Below are 18,265 nucleotides of genomic sequence, written 5' to 3'. Positions count from 1 at the left end.
CATGCCTGCCAAGGCTGCCAATAGCAACTCTTTTACTTCTCCATCCCCCTTAGCCTCTGTTTGTAGGGTTTTTCCCTTATTTTGAAGGTTGAACCAACAATTTGCTTTAATATGCCCTTTCTTATTACATAGGAAGCAAGTAGGAATGGGCCTTTGTCCCTGTATATTGGGCGTTGGAAGTAGACCACGACCCCCAAAAACATTTCTCCCTTGTCCTCCCCTTCCTCGAAAAGAGTTTCCTCGTCTACTTCTACCATAAGTTAGGCCTGTGGCCAGCACATCCTGAGTTCCTGAATGTGTATGGGTGTCCTCAGAAAACCCTTTCAGGTTCATTTCATACTACAGTAGCTTTGCACGAAGATCTTCAAATTTTGGAAGCTCTGGGAGACAAAGTAAGGACGTCACCAGAACATGATAGTCTGACCTCAATCCACTTAAGGTCTGTTGCACCTTGTCTTTATCACTGATGAGACATCCTACAATAGCCAGTTGATCTGTGATGCCTTCTATTTTATTCAAGTACTCCATAATAGACATTGAATCTTTCTTCAACATTTGAAATTCTCGCTTGAGCAACACGATTCTCGCTTTAGAGATCTGCGAATATGTCTGAACTAGCTTGTCTCATAGTGCTTTGGCTGAACAATCATCGAGAATGGCTACAGGAACTTCTTGTGAGAGTGTTGAGGTGATGTATGCCACTAATGCTTGATCTATTTTCACCCAAGCAACATAATCTGGATTTTTGAGAAGAACAATAGATTGCGCCCTTTTATCGTCCTTCTTTTCCTGCGAAGTGAACTCTGGAAGGGGTGAGACTGATCCATTTAGATGATCAGAGAGATCCTGGCTCCTTATAAAATGAACAATCTGCCTTTTTCAGATCAAGAAATTGAAATTATTCAGCTTTCAGAGACTAATTGGCTAAGAAAGTTAGAGGAAAGGCCAGACTCTGAGAAAGTTGAATCCATTGGAAGATATTGTGAAAAGGAAAGAAGAAAGAGAAATTTCAAGAAAAAATTCTGGACCAAATTTTAACTCACAAAGAACTCAGTTACTCGAATATTCTGTCCTCTTTTTTTTCTTTTTTCTTTTTTGGAAGTATGACAGATATATTGTATTCGGGTATGATAAGAAAGAAAAATTGATCAACTAACTGAATATCAACATTAAATCAGTTCCAGATTAAGTGGAAACGCGAAACGAGAATATGAATACTTCAAGATAAAAGATATTGCAGACAGAGACAGTAGAAATATTAATTTCAGCGTATAATATTCAGATCGACAGTAAAAAAAAGAAAACCGAATATCAACAGAAAATGGTTCCAGATTAAGTAAAAACATGAAAAACAGGAATACGAGTATTTCGAGATAAAGATTATGCAAACTGAAAAGTCAGAAACATTAATTTCAGCAAGTATAGGATTCTGGTCGACTGCCAGAAACTGATCGATGTCGCTTCACGTCGAGAAACCGAAAATGATGTCAAGAGACCCAAAACAAGAACCCCTTTGGTTTAAGAAAAAAAGGAGTGTAGGTAGGCGGCAGTTTCTCTTTTCGAATAGATTAACTGATTCTCAATCTCTAGAGATTCAGATCTGAAGAAGAAAATAAATCTGTTCAGAACTGAAATAGAGAAGGAGGAAGAAGACGCATAAATAAATCTGAAGAAGAGGAAAGAAGAAGGTGTTGACGTTCTTACCAGATCTGAAACAGAAAAGAAAAGAGGAAGAAGACGCAGAAATCGGGGTTGGAAAAAATCAGATCATCTCCTTGGTCATTCCTTCTGGAAAAACAATCCCAGGCCCAGTTTTAACACTGCTCTGATACCATGTTAAAATACGATGATCTCCACGTTCACCTGTGCAAGAAAGGAGAAACACGATATTGGGAAAGAGGCTGCAGAAAAATAACACGTTAAAGTGTTCAGCGTGTTCTCATTGTATTAGGGTATGAGTATTTAACTAATACATACTTTTAGGGTACAAAAATACCCTTTAATAACAAACAGAATTACAACACTCTATGTTTGGATCTGGATCCGATCCGGTACAAAAGTCGGGTCCGGTCCTACACAGACACAATAACGACTTCTTTTCACCCCCCACCCCAAAAAAGAACATCAAAAAAGCGGAGACCTTTTTTTGTGTGTGTTTGAAACACAGTTTGGGGGGCATTCAAAAAGTCACAGTCAACTTTTTTTTTACCTTCTTCCAAACACACCCTCAGGGAAGTGCTCCTACACGCTAAGAGCTGCAACCTTTGCTGGAAATATGATTATTATCCCTGAGAGATTCTCAAATGCCTCATCAGGAACGGAAAAGAAAGGTGCAGTCAGAGGCAGTCAAATTCTGTTCTTAGAGAACATAGGTTGCCATAAAAAATGGTCCTTTAACAGACATTGGGATCAAGAAATCATGTCTGTCTCTGATACCACATATAGGAGCATGAGGCGGTGGATGTAAATAGGTTGAAAACCCGATAAGTGAAACTGAGAAAAGGTTTTGCTTAGGGGATTTTTCAGATGTTCACTATGTTGTCCTTTTTTTCTTTTATTTTGTGTTACGTTTATCTATGCCTCCCCTGGGTTATGCTAGCACAGTAGAAACAGCCACTATGATTTCCTCATCCACTATGGTAGCCTTATCAAGAAACCGAGATTAAATTGTAATTTAAATGTTCAATGAGTGTTTTAGTATAAACAAGTTTCAAAATTTGGACAAGTCCTTTTGATAACCAATTTGGTCTGCAGCTTAGTCATACAGTTAAGAGTAACAGCACCAATTCCCTTCAACTCGTATGAGCCCATGGATGAGGCTCCATGGCCACCGACCCCAGAGTCTAAGAACAATAGTTAGGACCAGCAAAAATGTATGTGTATAGGGTTAATATTTGGTGCCATTGAAGCTGCCGAACTATCAACTATAAATCACCTTCTGTTTTGAGATTTTTTTTTGGTAGATCAGACCTTATGGATGTGATCAACAAGGTTTGTTTAGTAGAACATGTGTTTTGAATCAAGTGATTGTGGCATGTAAACAGACCTTTTGAAGGCTTCAAAAATCAATGTCTCACAATGCACTAGAATTTCACGACTCAAAAAATCATAGTTTTATCAGTGTTGTACGTAGGATGCCGTATCGTATGATACGGTACGATACATATCGTTACTTTGGGGTTTTGTGATACGATACACACTCGTATCGCGATAGGAGTGTGTATCGTACCCATATCGGATGTATTGTACGATATATCATGTTGTATCATACAATGTGATACACCTTCTGCACACTTTAAAAAGCCGAAAGTTATTTTTTTCATTTTGGGTTTTAAATATCTTTTGAGGGCCGAATTCTCCATTTGTCTAAAGGCCATTAGAGGTGAATTTTCACTGTTTTTTCACCCAAAGAAATTGGTTAAAGTAAAAAAAGTGCATTTTCGTCATTTTTTCACTCAAGAAAATGAGGTAAGGTAAAAAAATCTTTATTATGAATAAAATAATAAAGCTACTCTCCAAAAAAAACACTTTGAGGGCATTGGCCCCCTACTACCCCCAGCCAACTTACTGTGAAGTTGGATCCGCAAAAATTAAAGATTTATATCAAGGTAGAAATAAGGTATCACACTCCTCCTACAAAGATAGGATAAGATGATCCGGCATGGCAATGAGTCACTCAAGTAATGAGTGAAAATGAATTGAAAATCAAGTGCAACTATTGTCATAATATTTTTTAAAGTTATTTGTATCGTGTCATGTCGTACGATACGGCATGATACGTATCATTGCTTTTTTGTCCAACGATACGATACACACTCGTATCGTGATACAAGTGTAATTTGTTACGATACACTCATGTATCAACCAGTACCATACGATAAGGGTATGACGCACTTAAAAAGACCCGAAAATAGGCCTTTTTCATTTTGGGTTTAAAAACCCAAAATGAAGAGGGCTTTTGCGAAAAATGGTAGACTTCTACACATGCGTAGAGGCTCTTGGAAGGAAACTCATGCACCCTAGGTTCCGTGAGATCAATTTTGGGGTTGATTCGTACGCAAGGAAGAGGGCTTTTGCAATTTTTTCAAGAGTACATTTTCACCTATTTTTCAACTCAAAGAAGTGGGTTAAGGTAAAAAAACTCTATTATTGGCTTGTTATTGTGTTTTTGGGGGAAGATGGCATCGAAAGATCCAGCATGGCAATGGTGCACTCAAGTAACGAGTGAAAACTGATCAAGAATCAGATGCAACTATTGCCAAAATAGTTTTTCGAATGGTATCGCTCGGTTGAAGCATCATTTAGTCGGGACACATCATAATGTTCATGCACGTTAAGGAAATTGTCGGATGTCGTAAAATGGCAATGTTGGCAATTGCTTGATGATCTGAAAGGAAAAAGACAAGAAAGAGAGTTGAATGAGGCAGAAATGGGTATGTGAAGCTTTAGGAGGATGTATATTACGAAGATGAGCTCATTACTTCTGATCCTACAGCCCATAGCATAGGATCAGAAGTATGAAGTTTTGAAGTGAAGGGAAAAAATATGGTTGGTGCTAGTAGTAGTGTCGCAGACACAAAAAGAACAGGAGGAGAAAAAAGAAGAGAAGCAGAAAGATTTTAAATGCTAATGTGAATGAATTGAAGGCTTATTGTGATGAGATGATGCAGTTATGGAGAGAGACTGGGTGTAGCATCATGATAGATGGGTGGAAAGATAGAAAATCGAGGACCTTAATAAATTTTATTGTCTATTGCCCCAAAGGAACCATGTTTTTTAAATCAATTGACTTATCGGATACACCCAAGACAGCAAATATATTGTTGAAGGTTTCTTACCAGGTTGTAGAAAAGGTTCAGCCTTAAAACATTGTACAGTTCATTACTGATAATGCAACAAATTATAAGGCAGCAGATAAAGAATTGGCAGAAAATTTTGTATTATTCTTTTGGACCCCGTGTGCTACCCATTGCATAGACCTCATGCTTGAAGACATTGACAGCATAGATGAGGTATATCAGACAGTTGAATGATGCCAAGAAATTACTAAATTTATTACAATCATACATGGGCTTTTAGTCTAATGAGAAAGTATGTTGGTGGTGTTGAGTTTATTCATAGTGCAATTACTAGATTTGCTATGAATTTTTTGACAGTGCAAAGTTTAGTAAAGAATAAAGTTACACTAAAAAACATGTTTTCATCAGATGAGTGGAATGCATATCCCCATGCACAAAAGAGAAAACCCAGAGAAACTGTAGATATTGTATTCAAAAGTGAATTCTAGGATTCATGTGTGAAGTTATTGAGAATAATTATACCTTTGGTGAAGGTTCTTTGATTGGTTGACAGTGAAGATAGACCAGATATGAGTTATCTCTATGAGGCCATGGATAAGGCAAAAGAGGTCATTAGAGATAATTTGAAGTGAAAGAAAAAATTCTACATGCCTATATAGAACATCATTGATTATAGGTGGAGTGAGCAACTGTGAAAATATCTCAAAAATGAGATAAAGTGTGCGATAAGCACAACACCACCAATGTGCACAAATGCACAAGAACACTTAGAACAAATGTACACAAAGGTACAATAAAGAAACTCAAATGCACAAAGGCATACAAAATATAAAGAATTTTATTGAGAAGAATGGATAACAAAAGCTCCAAGAAGTGCATTTTACAAAGGGGGAACTCCCCTATTTATAAGAGGAAAAGGAGCCTTGGAGGGGCTCCACTAGCTGTTGGAGCCCCTCCAACGGTTAGAATTCTAACCGCTGAAGAGGCTCAACAGCTAGTGTTGAGCCCTCCAAGTTGACTTTGAGTCAACAAAAAATAAAGACATAAAAAGTGAAAAAGAAAAAAGAAAAGAAAGAAAAGTAAAAATACAAAAAGAATTACAACATATTCATAATTATGAATATGCGCAAAAGGAAGAGAAATGACTAAAAATACCCTTGCGGGTAGAAAAAAAGGAAACATATATATTTACATATATATATATAAAGATAGATACATATACATATATACATCATGTATATGTATCTCTCTTTATATATATATGTAAATATTTACATAAAGAAAGATACATTTTAACACCCTCCCCCAAATTTAGGGCACAATGACCGAAAGTTTGCTAAGGAGAAAGTTGAATCTTGGAGAGCAAAGCGCCTTGGTGAAGAAATCTGTCAACTGATATTCTGAAGTTACATAAGGAAGATCGATGACTTTTTGTAGATATGTCTCTCGGACATAATGGCAGTCCATCTCAATATGCTTTGTCCGCTCATAAAACGTGTGATTCTTAGCAATATAGATTGCACTCTTATTATCACAACACAACTTTGTGGGTTCTTGAATTGGAATCCCCATGTCTTGCAGCAACTGATGAATCCAGACAATCTCCATAGTTGTAGAAGTCATGGCTCGATATTCTGCTTCGGTGGATGATAGAGACACCTTCTGTTGTTTCTTACATCTCCATGAGATCAGGGATTCACCTAAAAAAATGCAAAAGCCTGACGATTATTTGGGTCACCTCCCCAATCAGAGTCAGTATATGCAATTAAATTTAACTCAGAAGATGAGGAAAGGAAAACTCCCTTGTTTAAAGTTCCCTTTATGTATCTGACAACTCGGAGAATGGCACTCATATGAACGGATGTAAGAGCATGCTGAAATTGGCTTGCAGTATGCACGGCATGAGAGATGTCCGGCCTTGTGATGCTAAGATACATTAGAGATCCCACAAGTTGTCGATAGGGGGTAGGATCCTCCAAAGGTTTCCCATCATCGATCTTCATTTTTTATCCCACAATTTCAGGGGTCTCACAGATTTTATCATCAGTAATACCTGATCTGTCAAGAATCTCACAGGCAAGTTTAGTTTGAGACAAAAAATAGCCTCTATGAGAGTAGGCTACCTCGATACCAAGAAAGTAAGTCAGATACCCCAGGTCTGACATTTCAAACCCTTCTTTTAAAGTGGTTTTAATGTTTCTGATGCCCTTTATGTCACTACTTGTTATCAACATATCATCAACATACAACAGTAAAATCACAATTCCTGCATCAGACTTTTTGACGAACAGAGCAGTGTCAGTGTAGCATGAGGAAAAACCATTTTGAACCATCACATCATTAAATCGATCATACCAAGCCTTAGGGGCTTGTTTTAAACCATAAAGTGTTTTTTGCAAACGAAGGACTTTCCCCTTTGGTACGTTCATACCAGGAGGAGCATCCATGTAGACTTCTTCATTAAGGTCCCCATTTAGAAAGGCATTTTTAACATCCATTTGGTAAATATTCCATTTTTTAATAGATGAAATGGTGATCAAACACCTTACAGTAACCATTCGTGCAACAGGAGCAAAGGTTTCTTCGTAATCGATGTCGTATTCTTGACTATATCCTTTTGCGACAAGACAGGCTTTATATCTTTCGAGAGTGCCATCACTCTTGGTTTTGACTTTAAAAACCCATCTACATCCTATTATTTTTTTTCCTTCTGGAAGACATTGAAAAACCCACGTTTTGGCTTTGTTGAGGGATCTAAGTTCGTTGTCCATGGCATCCCTCCATTCTATCATTTCCTTAGCTTCTTTAAAAATTTTAGGTTCTTGATATGAGTGATGGCACTAAGACATGCCCTATGATTTGGAGAAAAAGACTCATAGGATATAAATCTAGAAGGATTTTTCCTAGATCTTTCAGTTCTTCAAGAGTTGTTGGAAGATTCACTAAGGTCACTATATTTCTCTATTGCACTTCTAAAAGTGCTTTTATCTCTATATGTATAGGTAATTGGTTCATTTATCATTTCTTCTTCATCATGAATGGTTTGAGGAATACTTTCACTTATATCCTCATTCTCATTTAATTCATCATCGCTAAAAAAATCTTCATTTCTAGATAATAGTTCAAACAAAAAAGAGTAATCGGCATTATCTTCATGAGTTTTGTGTTCTTCAAAACCACTTATGTTTTCTAAAAAGGTTACATTTCTTGAAACATATAGTTTATCATTTTTAATATCATAACACCTAAAACCTTTTTGGGTTTCCGAATATCCCAAAAACGCACAAGGAATAGCTTTGGGAGATAATTTATCATTCTTATCGGTGAGAACAAAACATTTACAACCAAAAATTCTTAACCTATTGTAATCGGGTTCTTTTTTATACAAGATTTCATATGGAGATATTTGATTCAAGTTTTTGGATGGAAGTCGGTTGATGAGATAAACCGATGCAAGAGCCGCTTCGGCCCAAAATCTTTTTGGAATTTTTTGAGAAATTAGCAAAGTTCTTGTAGTTTCAATTATGTGTCTATGTTTTCGTTCGGCCAACCCATTTTGTTGAGGAGTTTTGGGACAAGACCTTTGATGAACAATCCCATTATTTTCAATATAACTTTTGAAATCATTTGAGAGATATTCTCCCCCGGAATCGGTTCTAAGAATTTGTAATTTACTATTGAATTGATTTTGTATTAACATGTGAAAAACCTTAAAAGTAGAGAAAACCTCATGTTTATGTTTAAGGAAGTATATCCAACTATACCTTGAGAAATCATCCACATAAATAACATAATACGAAAAACCTCCCTTAGACACAACGGGTGCCGGTCCCCAAACATCCGAATGCACAATTTCGAAAGGCTTAGTTGAAAACATAGTTCTTTGTCCAAAAGGTAAGCTTCTCATTTTACCAAGAATACAATCATTACAATTGAAATTATCTTTACATAAGGTTTTAGCAAAATGTAAATACGAAAGCTTGACAATATTTGGATGCCCAAGGCGTTTATGCCAAACATTTATATCTTTATGTTGGGCAACATTACAAAAAGAGGTTTTTTGAATTTGAATAAATTCCATGAGATAAAGATCTCCCTTCATAGAGCCTTCCCCAATCAACTTCCCGGACCGGCGATCCTGTATCCAACATTTATTTGATGAGAATTTGATATCACACACATGATTCGATAGTTGAGAGACGGAAAGCAAATTTAAATTTAGTTTTGGTATAAATCTAACTTTTGGAATAGAAAAACCTTGTCTTTCAAAATCACCAATTCCTTTTATTTCAAGAGAAGCCCCATCCGCGGTGGAGACAAAAGAGGGTGACAAATTTTTTGAGTATTTAGAAAGTGAAAAAACATTTGGAGTCATATGAAAGGATGCACCCGAGTCTAAGAGCCAAAGAGTCTTACCGGGAGGAGAGAAGGTGGTCATGGCGGCTCCGGAAACGGATCCCTTGAGGAGTGGTTGAAGAGCTTTCATGATGTGATTGAGAGACAAAGCAGCATGATTGGAAGTAGAAGGACCTTTCTCCTTGGTTGGTTGGAAAGTAGTAGACATAGCCACCATCTTCTTCTATTTAGGGCATACCGGTTTAATGTGACCCGATTCTTTGCAAAAATGGCATATGATCTTACTATAATCTCTTCTTCCATAATGCCCACCATTTTCTCTTCCTCCTTGATTTTTGTTAAAATGAGAGGGTTTATAGGTTTTAACATTATTCCCCGGTCTTGAGACGGCATAAGCACCCTCATCCTCATCTTTAGAGGGAACGGCCAACACACTTAGATTGGTTTTATTCATTCCCAATCTAGTTTCTTCTCCACTTAATTTGGTAAGCACATCTTCCAAAGGAGGGGAAGAGAAAGAAGATAAGAGAGAGGATCTAGTTTGTTTAAACTCGGGTCTAAGCCCATTTAAAAAGTTAAAGAAATGATCCCAGTAATTTATTTTGTTTATTTCAATTTTAATTTCAAATCTTTACTTAGTTATGATGTTTTGTATGATTGTATATATGTTATTGTCTTATAATTGATTTTTGATTTTCTTGTTTATTTTTTAGACTTTTGGTGGGGTAAGTTTTTGAGAGTTTTTTTTCATTCACATTCTAAGACAAAAAAGTGCAAGTGGATGCGAGAGAAACTGGAGTGTCTTTAAGCAAATTCATACCAAAAGAAGAAGCAGATTGAAGCACAAAAGGCTCAATGACCTCATCTACGTTCGCTACAACTTACGACAGAAACATAGGGATATAAAATTATAAGATTTTTTCGTCATTTTCATTCAAAACTCAACTAATTTTAATTTTTTATATCATCTTTTTAGGCAAATTGAAAAGTTATATGCAAGGAGGCACAAAGAGCAATTTGATCCCATCAATTTGGAACATTTTGATGAATTGGATGCATGGGTTGAAGAAAAAGCAGAAGCTCTTATGAATAAAGAGGACATTCAATGGATTAACATGTAAGGATCACAAGAGGTAGATGATGAAGACCCCACGTATCTTGGGGATGACGTTGATGTCAAAGAAGGACAAGAAAAAGATAATAAAAATGATTGTGATTATTGATGTAGCATGTATTCATGTTTTATTAAAAAACTTGTTCTTGTGAGATATTTTTTTTTATGTAATATGAAAGTATGACTCTTATAATATGTAATAGAGACATAAATGCTTCACAGTGTGATTTTATGTATGTAATTTGTGCAATTCATCATTATTTCATGTGATATGATTTTTTTTACTGAATTTTTTTTATTTTTCTTGATTTTTCTTGGTTTTGGGGGATTTTTTTGAATTTTTTATTAAAAATTTATGATATGTTTACGATACGGTGTTACTATTGGGTCGACCGATACGGGTAATGATAGGCTACTTACAACCTTGATGTTTTTGTTTATGTAGTATAAATGTATGAGCCTTGTGGCATGTTCTTAATTGCAAGATATTTAATATTTTGCATTGTTCTTATGATATAGTTGATGTTTGATGATGTTTTATGCATCTCATGGAGACATAAATGTTTCATATGTGATTTTATGGTTGTATTTTATAATTCATCATTGTTTCATGTGATATGATTTTTTTTTATAATTTTTTGCTAATATTTTCTGATTTTTCTTGATTTTTTGGAAAACTTTTTATTAAAAAATTATGATACGTTTACCATACAATACGAAATGGTATTATTTTGGGCTCGACCGATACGGGTAACCATACGATACTTACAACCATGATTTTTATAATGGAATAACATGATCCAAGATTTGATCCTTAGCAAACAAGCCTATGTCACATGGCTACTCTATTTTGGCCTTCGTACCCTGTCCCTTTATATACTAGTCATATTGAAAACTTTATAAAAATGATTGTATCCATGTGACATAGAAACAAACTATGTTGAACACATCTAGTCAAATTGAGTTGAGATAGCTTCTTGAACCTATACCTATGATTTCCGACTCAATAGTTTCGTGCCTTCAAAAGCACCAGATATTATATATATATATATATATATATATATATATATATATATATATATATATATATATATATATATATATATATATATATATATCGGTGCCTGGTACACTTATCTAGAAGGTAATATATCTTCCAACCTTTTCACTTCTACACCAGATTCCCATCTTCTCAGAACTTTCATCTAGACAGAATCAAGCAAAATAAGCATTGTCATTGCAAAATTCATCTTTTCTATGGATTCCAATCGCAGGGAAGCAACTCAATCAGTAGCAGTGACAAAAAAAATTCTCCAAATGCCAAAATCGCAATTTCTCAAGAAGTAAAATAATTTTGTGCAAAATCCCTCAATTCCCTTGCAGTCAAGCAAAATTAAATATTCACATCACAAGAAAAAATGAATGGATTGCCACGATCACCACATAAATTATTCCAAATTCAACTGAAACCGATCAAAGCCCTTGAATTCCCATGATAATGCAAGCACGACCAAGGAAGGAAACAACAGAAGCAAAGAATTCGAACACATACAAGCTCGTACACATTTCCGTCAAGCTCAAACGCTGAGTAGTGTTTCTTCTTGTCGCGGCCCTTCCCAGAGACCTTGACGACATCACCAGTGGGCTTCAGGTCGACGGGTGCCACTTCGTCCTCCTGGTTGTCGGGCTCCACAGCCGCCGCCGCCTCCAGCCCTAATTTCTTCTTCTTGGAAGAGGGAGCCGACGAGGACGGGGGTGGCGGTGGCCCTGTAGCGGCCGGCGGAGAGTTGGCCTCCTCCTCCTCGTCGCTCGTGGCGACCTGAGCGAACCGCCTCTTCCTCATTGTTCTCTCTCTCTCTCTCTCTTAAGACTAAAAGACGCCTTTGCCCGCCAAATGTGCGAGGACGCAGCCTATATTTATAGGCAGCGAGGGTCGGAGATGGTTCCATGTTCGTTGATAACTCGGATCGAATAAGGACTCGTGATTACATTCCGATTCTATCACGAATCGCGGCAGAGAGGCTAGTCAGGACTCGGATTGCAAACATTTATAGTATGGATCGGTCACTTGCCCAAGTCCAAACCACAACCATTTTTCAAGTTTCGTCACACTTATAGAAATGAACTTTTTTGGACCTTTAGGGTCCAAACAAGATGCAATGTCGGTAGGGTGTCAATGGGTTAGGTTTGACTTGGACCCGACCTCGACCAAACCCTATAGGGTCAAGGTTTGGTGATAACAAAAAGGTCCAATTACAATCTGGTTCAGATTCAAAGGGTCCAATAAATATATGGAACTGTGTATGGTTTGTCAAATTTCATATCTGACTCGGGCCAGACCCAAGTTCTGACTCAGTTTTTTAATGTAAAACAGATATATTATTTTAACAAGTATGGTCCAGGTATGGTTCATGTAGTCCTTATAGAATCTGGGTGTGGTGTCTCTTATGGTGGGTCTCATTTGGACCCTTCAGACCTGATAGCAGCATCTTAAACCAGATATGGGTGTAAAACACACAAATTTTTTATATTTTATGAGAAATAATAGTGAATTTAAAGCTAAAATATTATTCAAAATTAAGATAAAAAATAAATTATAATTCGATCATTAATCAGGATTCAGAATAAATTTCAAGTTGAGAATTTATTCTTAATCATGGTTTTGATTTTAATCGGATTTAATCTAAATTTAAGTTGAACTTAAATGGAATATAATTTGAGTTTCAATATTAGTCAATATTTGAATTAAGTGTATATTTCAATTTGGAGTCTTATTGGATTTTTATTTTAATTTCTGAAGTTTTCTCAATTTGGATTTTGGTTTGATAATTTAAATTTAGATTTAATAAATATATCTCAAATATTATTAGATTTGAGTTTCATTCGAATCTAAATCAAGACTTAATTGAATGTTAATTCAAGTTTGAAATATACCATAATTTGTATTTTTGTCGAAACTGAATTTGGAATTCTGGATTGAATTTAGAAATAATAGAAAAAAATATTTAAAAATGCAAATTAGCCTAAGATGAATTATAAAAAATATCTAATAAAAATTTAAAGTTGATTTTAGTGAAATTCGCATTCATAATCAATTTTTTGAAAAAGATAAGATTTAATAAAATAATTGGTAAATTTTATCGAAATAAAGTCGAATATGATTTCAAATGAATTTAGGATAATTTGATATGTGTGTAATATAATTTCAATAAATTTGAATTTAGTTTCATGAGTTTGAAATCTAATTTATAAAAAATAAAATAAATTATATTCAAAACAACAATGGGTCCTGCCGACTATGATAAAAAGCACTTTTAATTTCATTTATGAGAAAAACAATAATTTTAGAAAATAAATTAAATATTCTAGATAAATTTAAAAAAATAATAGTGTGAACCAAATGTCGTGTTCCAGAAAATGTAAGACTTAGAAAAAAATTGTTTAAGTGTTAGAAACGCACCCACACGCCCCAAGGGTTTCATCGACCCCATTGAATTCCTTTTTTTCAAAAATTATTTTTAAAGAATTCGAATTATCCTCAGAAAAAATATTTAAAATAAATAAATTAAAATACATGTATATTCAAATTTCAATAGATGATATGTATTTACATTTGAACTTAATTTAATTTAGAGTCGTTTCATTTTATTCCATAATTGAGTTTTTGAATAATTGAATTTGAATTCCAAGTGAATTAAATTGGAATTTATTTAATAAAATGAAACTTGTAAAATAATTAAATTTAATGAAAGGGTAAGAGTCCATACGTGGGTCATCTCATCCTATGTGGCACTCCATTTAAATGTTAAAATGTTAAAATAAAGCTTAAACTTTAAAATCAAGTTAAATTGAAAATTTACTGAAAGCCTGAAACAAGGCTAAAAAGTCAAACTTACCATTTTACTTAATTAGAAGTCTTCTATGAGTGGGGTGTCCCCTCCTAAGGGATTCTACTAGGGGGGTGGCTGGACAAAAAAAAAAGAAATAATATGAAAAAAGAAAAAAGAATATAAATACACAATTGACTTGTCAACTTGCTTGCCAGGCAAGCAATTTGACATTTCCAACTTAAGAAAGTGCTAGGAAAGAAGTGAGTGAATAAAATAGAAAGGAAAGGTAAAAAAAAATCATGAAAATGAAATAAACCATAGATTAAGATCAATGCCTAGGATTTCCTCCAACCCTTAACCTTCCCTAAATTTTTTATGAAGCATGGGAGGGGCTCACGCCCACTCCCCCCTATTTGCATCCTTGAGAAATTTCCCCCCTTCTTGCCTTCTATTTCTTTCTTGCTCCTTATTTTCTCTCTTTCCTCCCTTCTTCCCTACAAAAATCCTAGTGCATCTATCCTTAGCCCAACAAAGAAGACACTTACATACATGTGAGGAGCGAAAGGAGCCCGTTGGCGTGGTCGTTGCACTTGTTGGATGGTCGGTTCGGGATTTGAATCAAATTTTGCACCCATAAGTGCCAATTTTGTCAAAAAGGTAGGCTTTTCTATACTCTACACATAAATCGGAATTCGTAGGGTTTTCAAAAAAAAAAAACCTTCTAAAAATTGATTTTTCCCAAAATCAAGTACGAGGACTTAAATTGAATTTTTGATAAAAGGAATAAAAAGTGAAAGTTTGATAAAAGCTATATTGCACTTAAGGATAAAGGGTCGATTTCGACTACCCTTAGGAAAAATTGATTCAACCACAAAAGTAGTCAAATTCTCAAATTAAAAATAAAAAGAAACATATATGCATGCTATCAATTTTGTAAGAAATAAAATCAATAAATTTTATAAAATACATGTATTACGTAGTTTTTTTTCTATAAATATTGGTTAGAAATAGTAAATCAAGTTTATGTGAATGTACTATAAAAACTAGAATGATTTCCATGGTTGTTGTCATAAAAAAATATGTGTTTCATTATATTAGTTATCTTAGAAATAAATTCTGTAATTTTTAGAAAAATCATATAATATCGAATTATTTTCATGCAAATTTTAGTTAGATATTATAGTGAATGTTCATATAAATTCTTTGTGATTATAGCATGATTTTTTTTATTTTATGTCGTAGAAAAAATATGGGTTTTATATGTGTGATTGTAAAATTTACCGAAACTATTTTTGAGGAAATAGGGTTCGGGGAGTTAGGTCTATTTTATGTCCTAACAGCTACAAAAACATGACTTACCCATGGTAGATTAGTTAAAATTAATGTAGAGGTGCTTTTATGGCTTTTTTAGATTTGTTTATGAGAAAATAACTCGGAAGTATGAATTCGAGTGGCCTTTTTTGGCCCACCTGAATGCATATACTCGTTAATATGTATTTTCGGCTTGACACCCGACGGATAAATCGCTTGTATCTTCCTTGTCTGGAGGTCTTTTTGCTAGCGGTTTATTACATTAGAAAGCTAACAAAATTTTACATCTTCTGAAATTTTGAGCTCTATTCATGGACCGAGCACTGTTCTATGACAGTCACAATAGAAAAGTACATGTTTGCACCAAAACGTTCATAACTCCCTCATACAAATGAATTTTTATGAACGATTTGTGTCATCAGATAATTAACAAAAATGTGTACAAACTATGAAAAAAATAGCTTTGACCGTTGACTGAAAAAATTGTTGTAACCTTTATAACAGTCGAACCGAGTTGGGTTTTCACAATTTTGGAACTGGTTTAGGAGCTCGCTACCAAATACTTGCATAATTTATGTATTGGAATACATACTTTTACGAACGAATTCCAGACTGTATATGGATTGGCAAAAGCTAGTTTTTTATAGTGAATTATACGCCCACCTATGGGGCATGAATTGAATGCTAAGTGAATGAATAAGCTTTCCTATATGACCTATCGCTAATTATGGGACCTTAGTATCCATTTTGCAAACTTAATTGCAAATGTTAAAAGGATTGTACCTGCTATAATTTATGTTCATATGACGGATATGGTGATGATGATGATTGGTGTGAGTTTTATGAAAACACTTTTGAAAACAATATTTTTAATCAAAATCAAGTGAAAGCCAATCACAAAAAATATAAAAAACAGCTCTCACGAGTGGTGGAGTCTGGGTCGATCTCAAGGAACGAGAAATACTCGCATTCAAATACACAGCTACACTACTCTTTATTGCCAAAATAAAGAAAAAGAATTAATTAAATAAATGAATAACTAAAGAGTACTATCCTGCGCAAAGGGCTTAAACGAGTAAAAGAATAGAAAGGCCTTATTACAACCTAGTGAATTGAATAAATGAAATAAAATCTTAATCTAAAAGAAAATAGAAAAATAGTCTTTAGTGCCGAGGTCTTTTTGTCCCTTCTTAATTGATTTGCTTTCTTTTATCCTTCCCTTTGTGTACCCTTTAGGTACTTAGGTTGAACACTTTTCTATGGTTTGCTAAAGGGCTCTTTGAGAGAACCTCAGATGGTACTTTGAGGGCACAAAAAGGGCTCTACCGCACGTTCCAACCGCTTCTTTTCAAAAAAAAAAACACAAGCACAACAACAACGAATAGAAGTAAAACAAATCTAAGCTTAAAAACAGTAAAGACAATATCTAAACTGACTCTAACAAACCACTACAAAACAAAATAGCATAACTAACTAACAAATTATGGAAAACGTTAATTTACGTTAACTAAATCACAACTAACAACCTAAAATAATCTATGAAATAAACAACCAAATGAATTAATTAACTAATGACGTGAACAGCCTACTAAAAACATCAAGCATGTATAGAAGAACAAATAATGAACAAAGAAAAATGTTGGTAAAATGAAGCAAAATATACTATAAACTATTAATGCAAGACGTGATTTTCAAACCACTACTAAAACTACTTCAAACCAGCCCAACCTAAAACACATTAGCCATCTAACTGTTTCAACTTAAAAACCGTGAATAAACACTTTCGACTAACCTAATTTATCATCACATGAACTTAAAATAATGGCAAACAACAAATTGATTGTAGCTAATTGAATTAAAAAAAAAAACTAAACTAACTACATGTAATAAACTAATAAATTAATCTTAAGTCAAGAGAATGTAAACCTCAACTATTTTACTAACACCTGAGACAATTTTAAAACAACGTAATACATAATAATTTAGCTAACTAGAAGTCAATGATAAAAAGATATGTTAAACCTAAAGCTAATATTGAAGTGCATAACTATTTTTACAAAAAGGATGCCTTCGACGTGCTGAACAACGAGTAATATTATTAACTAAAGATACCTAAACAGCTACCTACGGCTAAATGATAAACAATAAATACCTTATTCTAATCAACGTCAATGTTTACCTATTGTCACGACTTTAAAAGAAGCTAAACTAGTTTAGGATTCTAAAATAATCAACGTGATGACTAAAACAATCAAACCCCACTAAACAACTATTGAAATAATAGTTTAATGAAATCAATGACCTAAATAATAAACTAATGCAATTAACGACTCATGAACTAATGCAATCAACGTCTAATGTAATTAATAACTAATGCCTTATATCAAGTAAAAAAATTAATATACTAACTCAGTATGTCATAGCATCTAACTTGTTAACAACAACAAAAAACAAAATATCAAGAGAGCAAGTTGCGTGAAGGCAATCAACGCAGGCCCTTGCGTTGGCTTAGCTTCGATCAGCAATACACATACACACCGTCAATCACTCTATGCAGTTCGCAATTGATGTTGTCGGCTGAATGGTTATGGTCACAATGTTTTCACACTATGATTGGCTGATTCTCAAAAAAACATAATAACGTCAAACGTTATTTGGTTGGAGCCTAGACGTTGCAATTTGTGATCGTGAGCAGATCACGACCTACAATAAAAAAAATTCTTCTTTATAAAACATCTAGCAGGCCCGATCATGCCCGATCAAAGGGCTCTGCGTGATCCTCACAACAACAAAAAGAAAGAAAGAAAAATTTACAACAACTAAAACTATTGTACTCTATTTAAAATAGAATACAT

General features: G+C 34.4%; 1 protein-coding gene across 4 annotated transcripts in view; it reads right to left on the bottom strand.

Moving 5' to 3' along the window:
- The window catches only part of LOC149830032 (ASI1-immunoprecipitated protein 3-like), a 164,687-nt gene extending 152,547 nt beyond the window's left edge, over positions 1-12,140 (bottom strand). For all 4 annotated transcript variants that reach the window (XM_090016269.1, XM_090016272.1, XM_090016270.1 and 1 more), the window contains exon 1: positions 11,822-12,140. In XM_090016269.1, coding sequence (XP_089872395.1) covers positions 11,822-12,112 — 291 coding nt within the window. In that variant the 5' untranslated portion in view covers positions 12,113-12,140. The remainder of the gene's footprint in view (positions 1-11,821) is intronic.
- Between the last annotated feature and the right edge of the window lie 6,125 nt (positions 12,141-18,265).

This window comes from Nuphar pumila, chromosome 8, assembly GCF_984573655.1.
Source record: "Nuphar pumila chromosome 8, dmNupPumi1.hap1.1, whole genome shotgun sequence".
Lineage (NCBI taxonomy): Eukaryota > Viridiplantae > Streptophyta > Magnoliopsida > Nymphaeales > Nymphaeaceae > Nuphar > Nuphar pumila.
The sequence above is the reverse complement of the archived record's forward strand: the minus strand, read 5'-3'. Positions and strand labels throughout refer to the sequence as shown.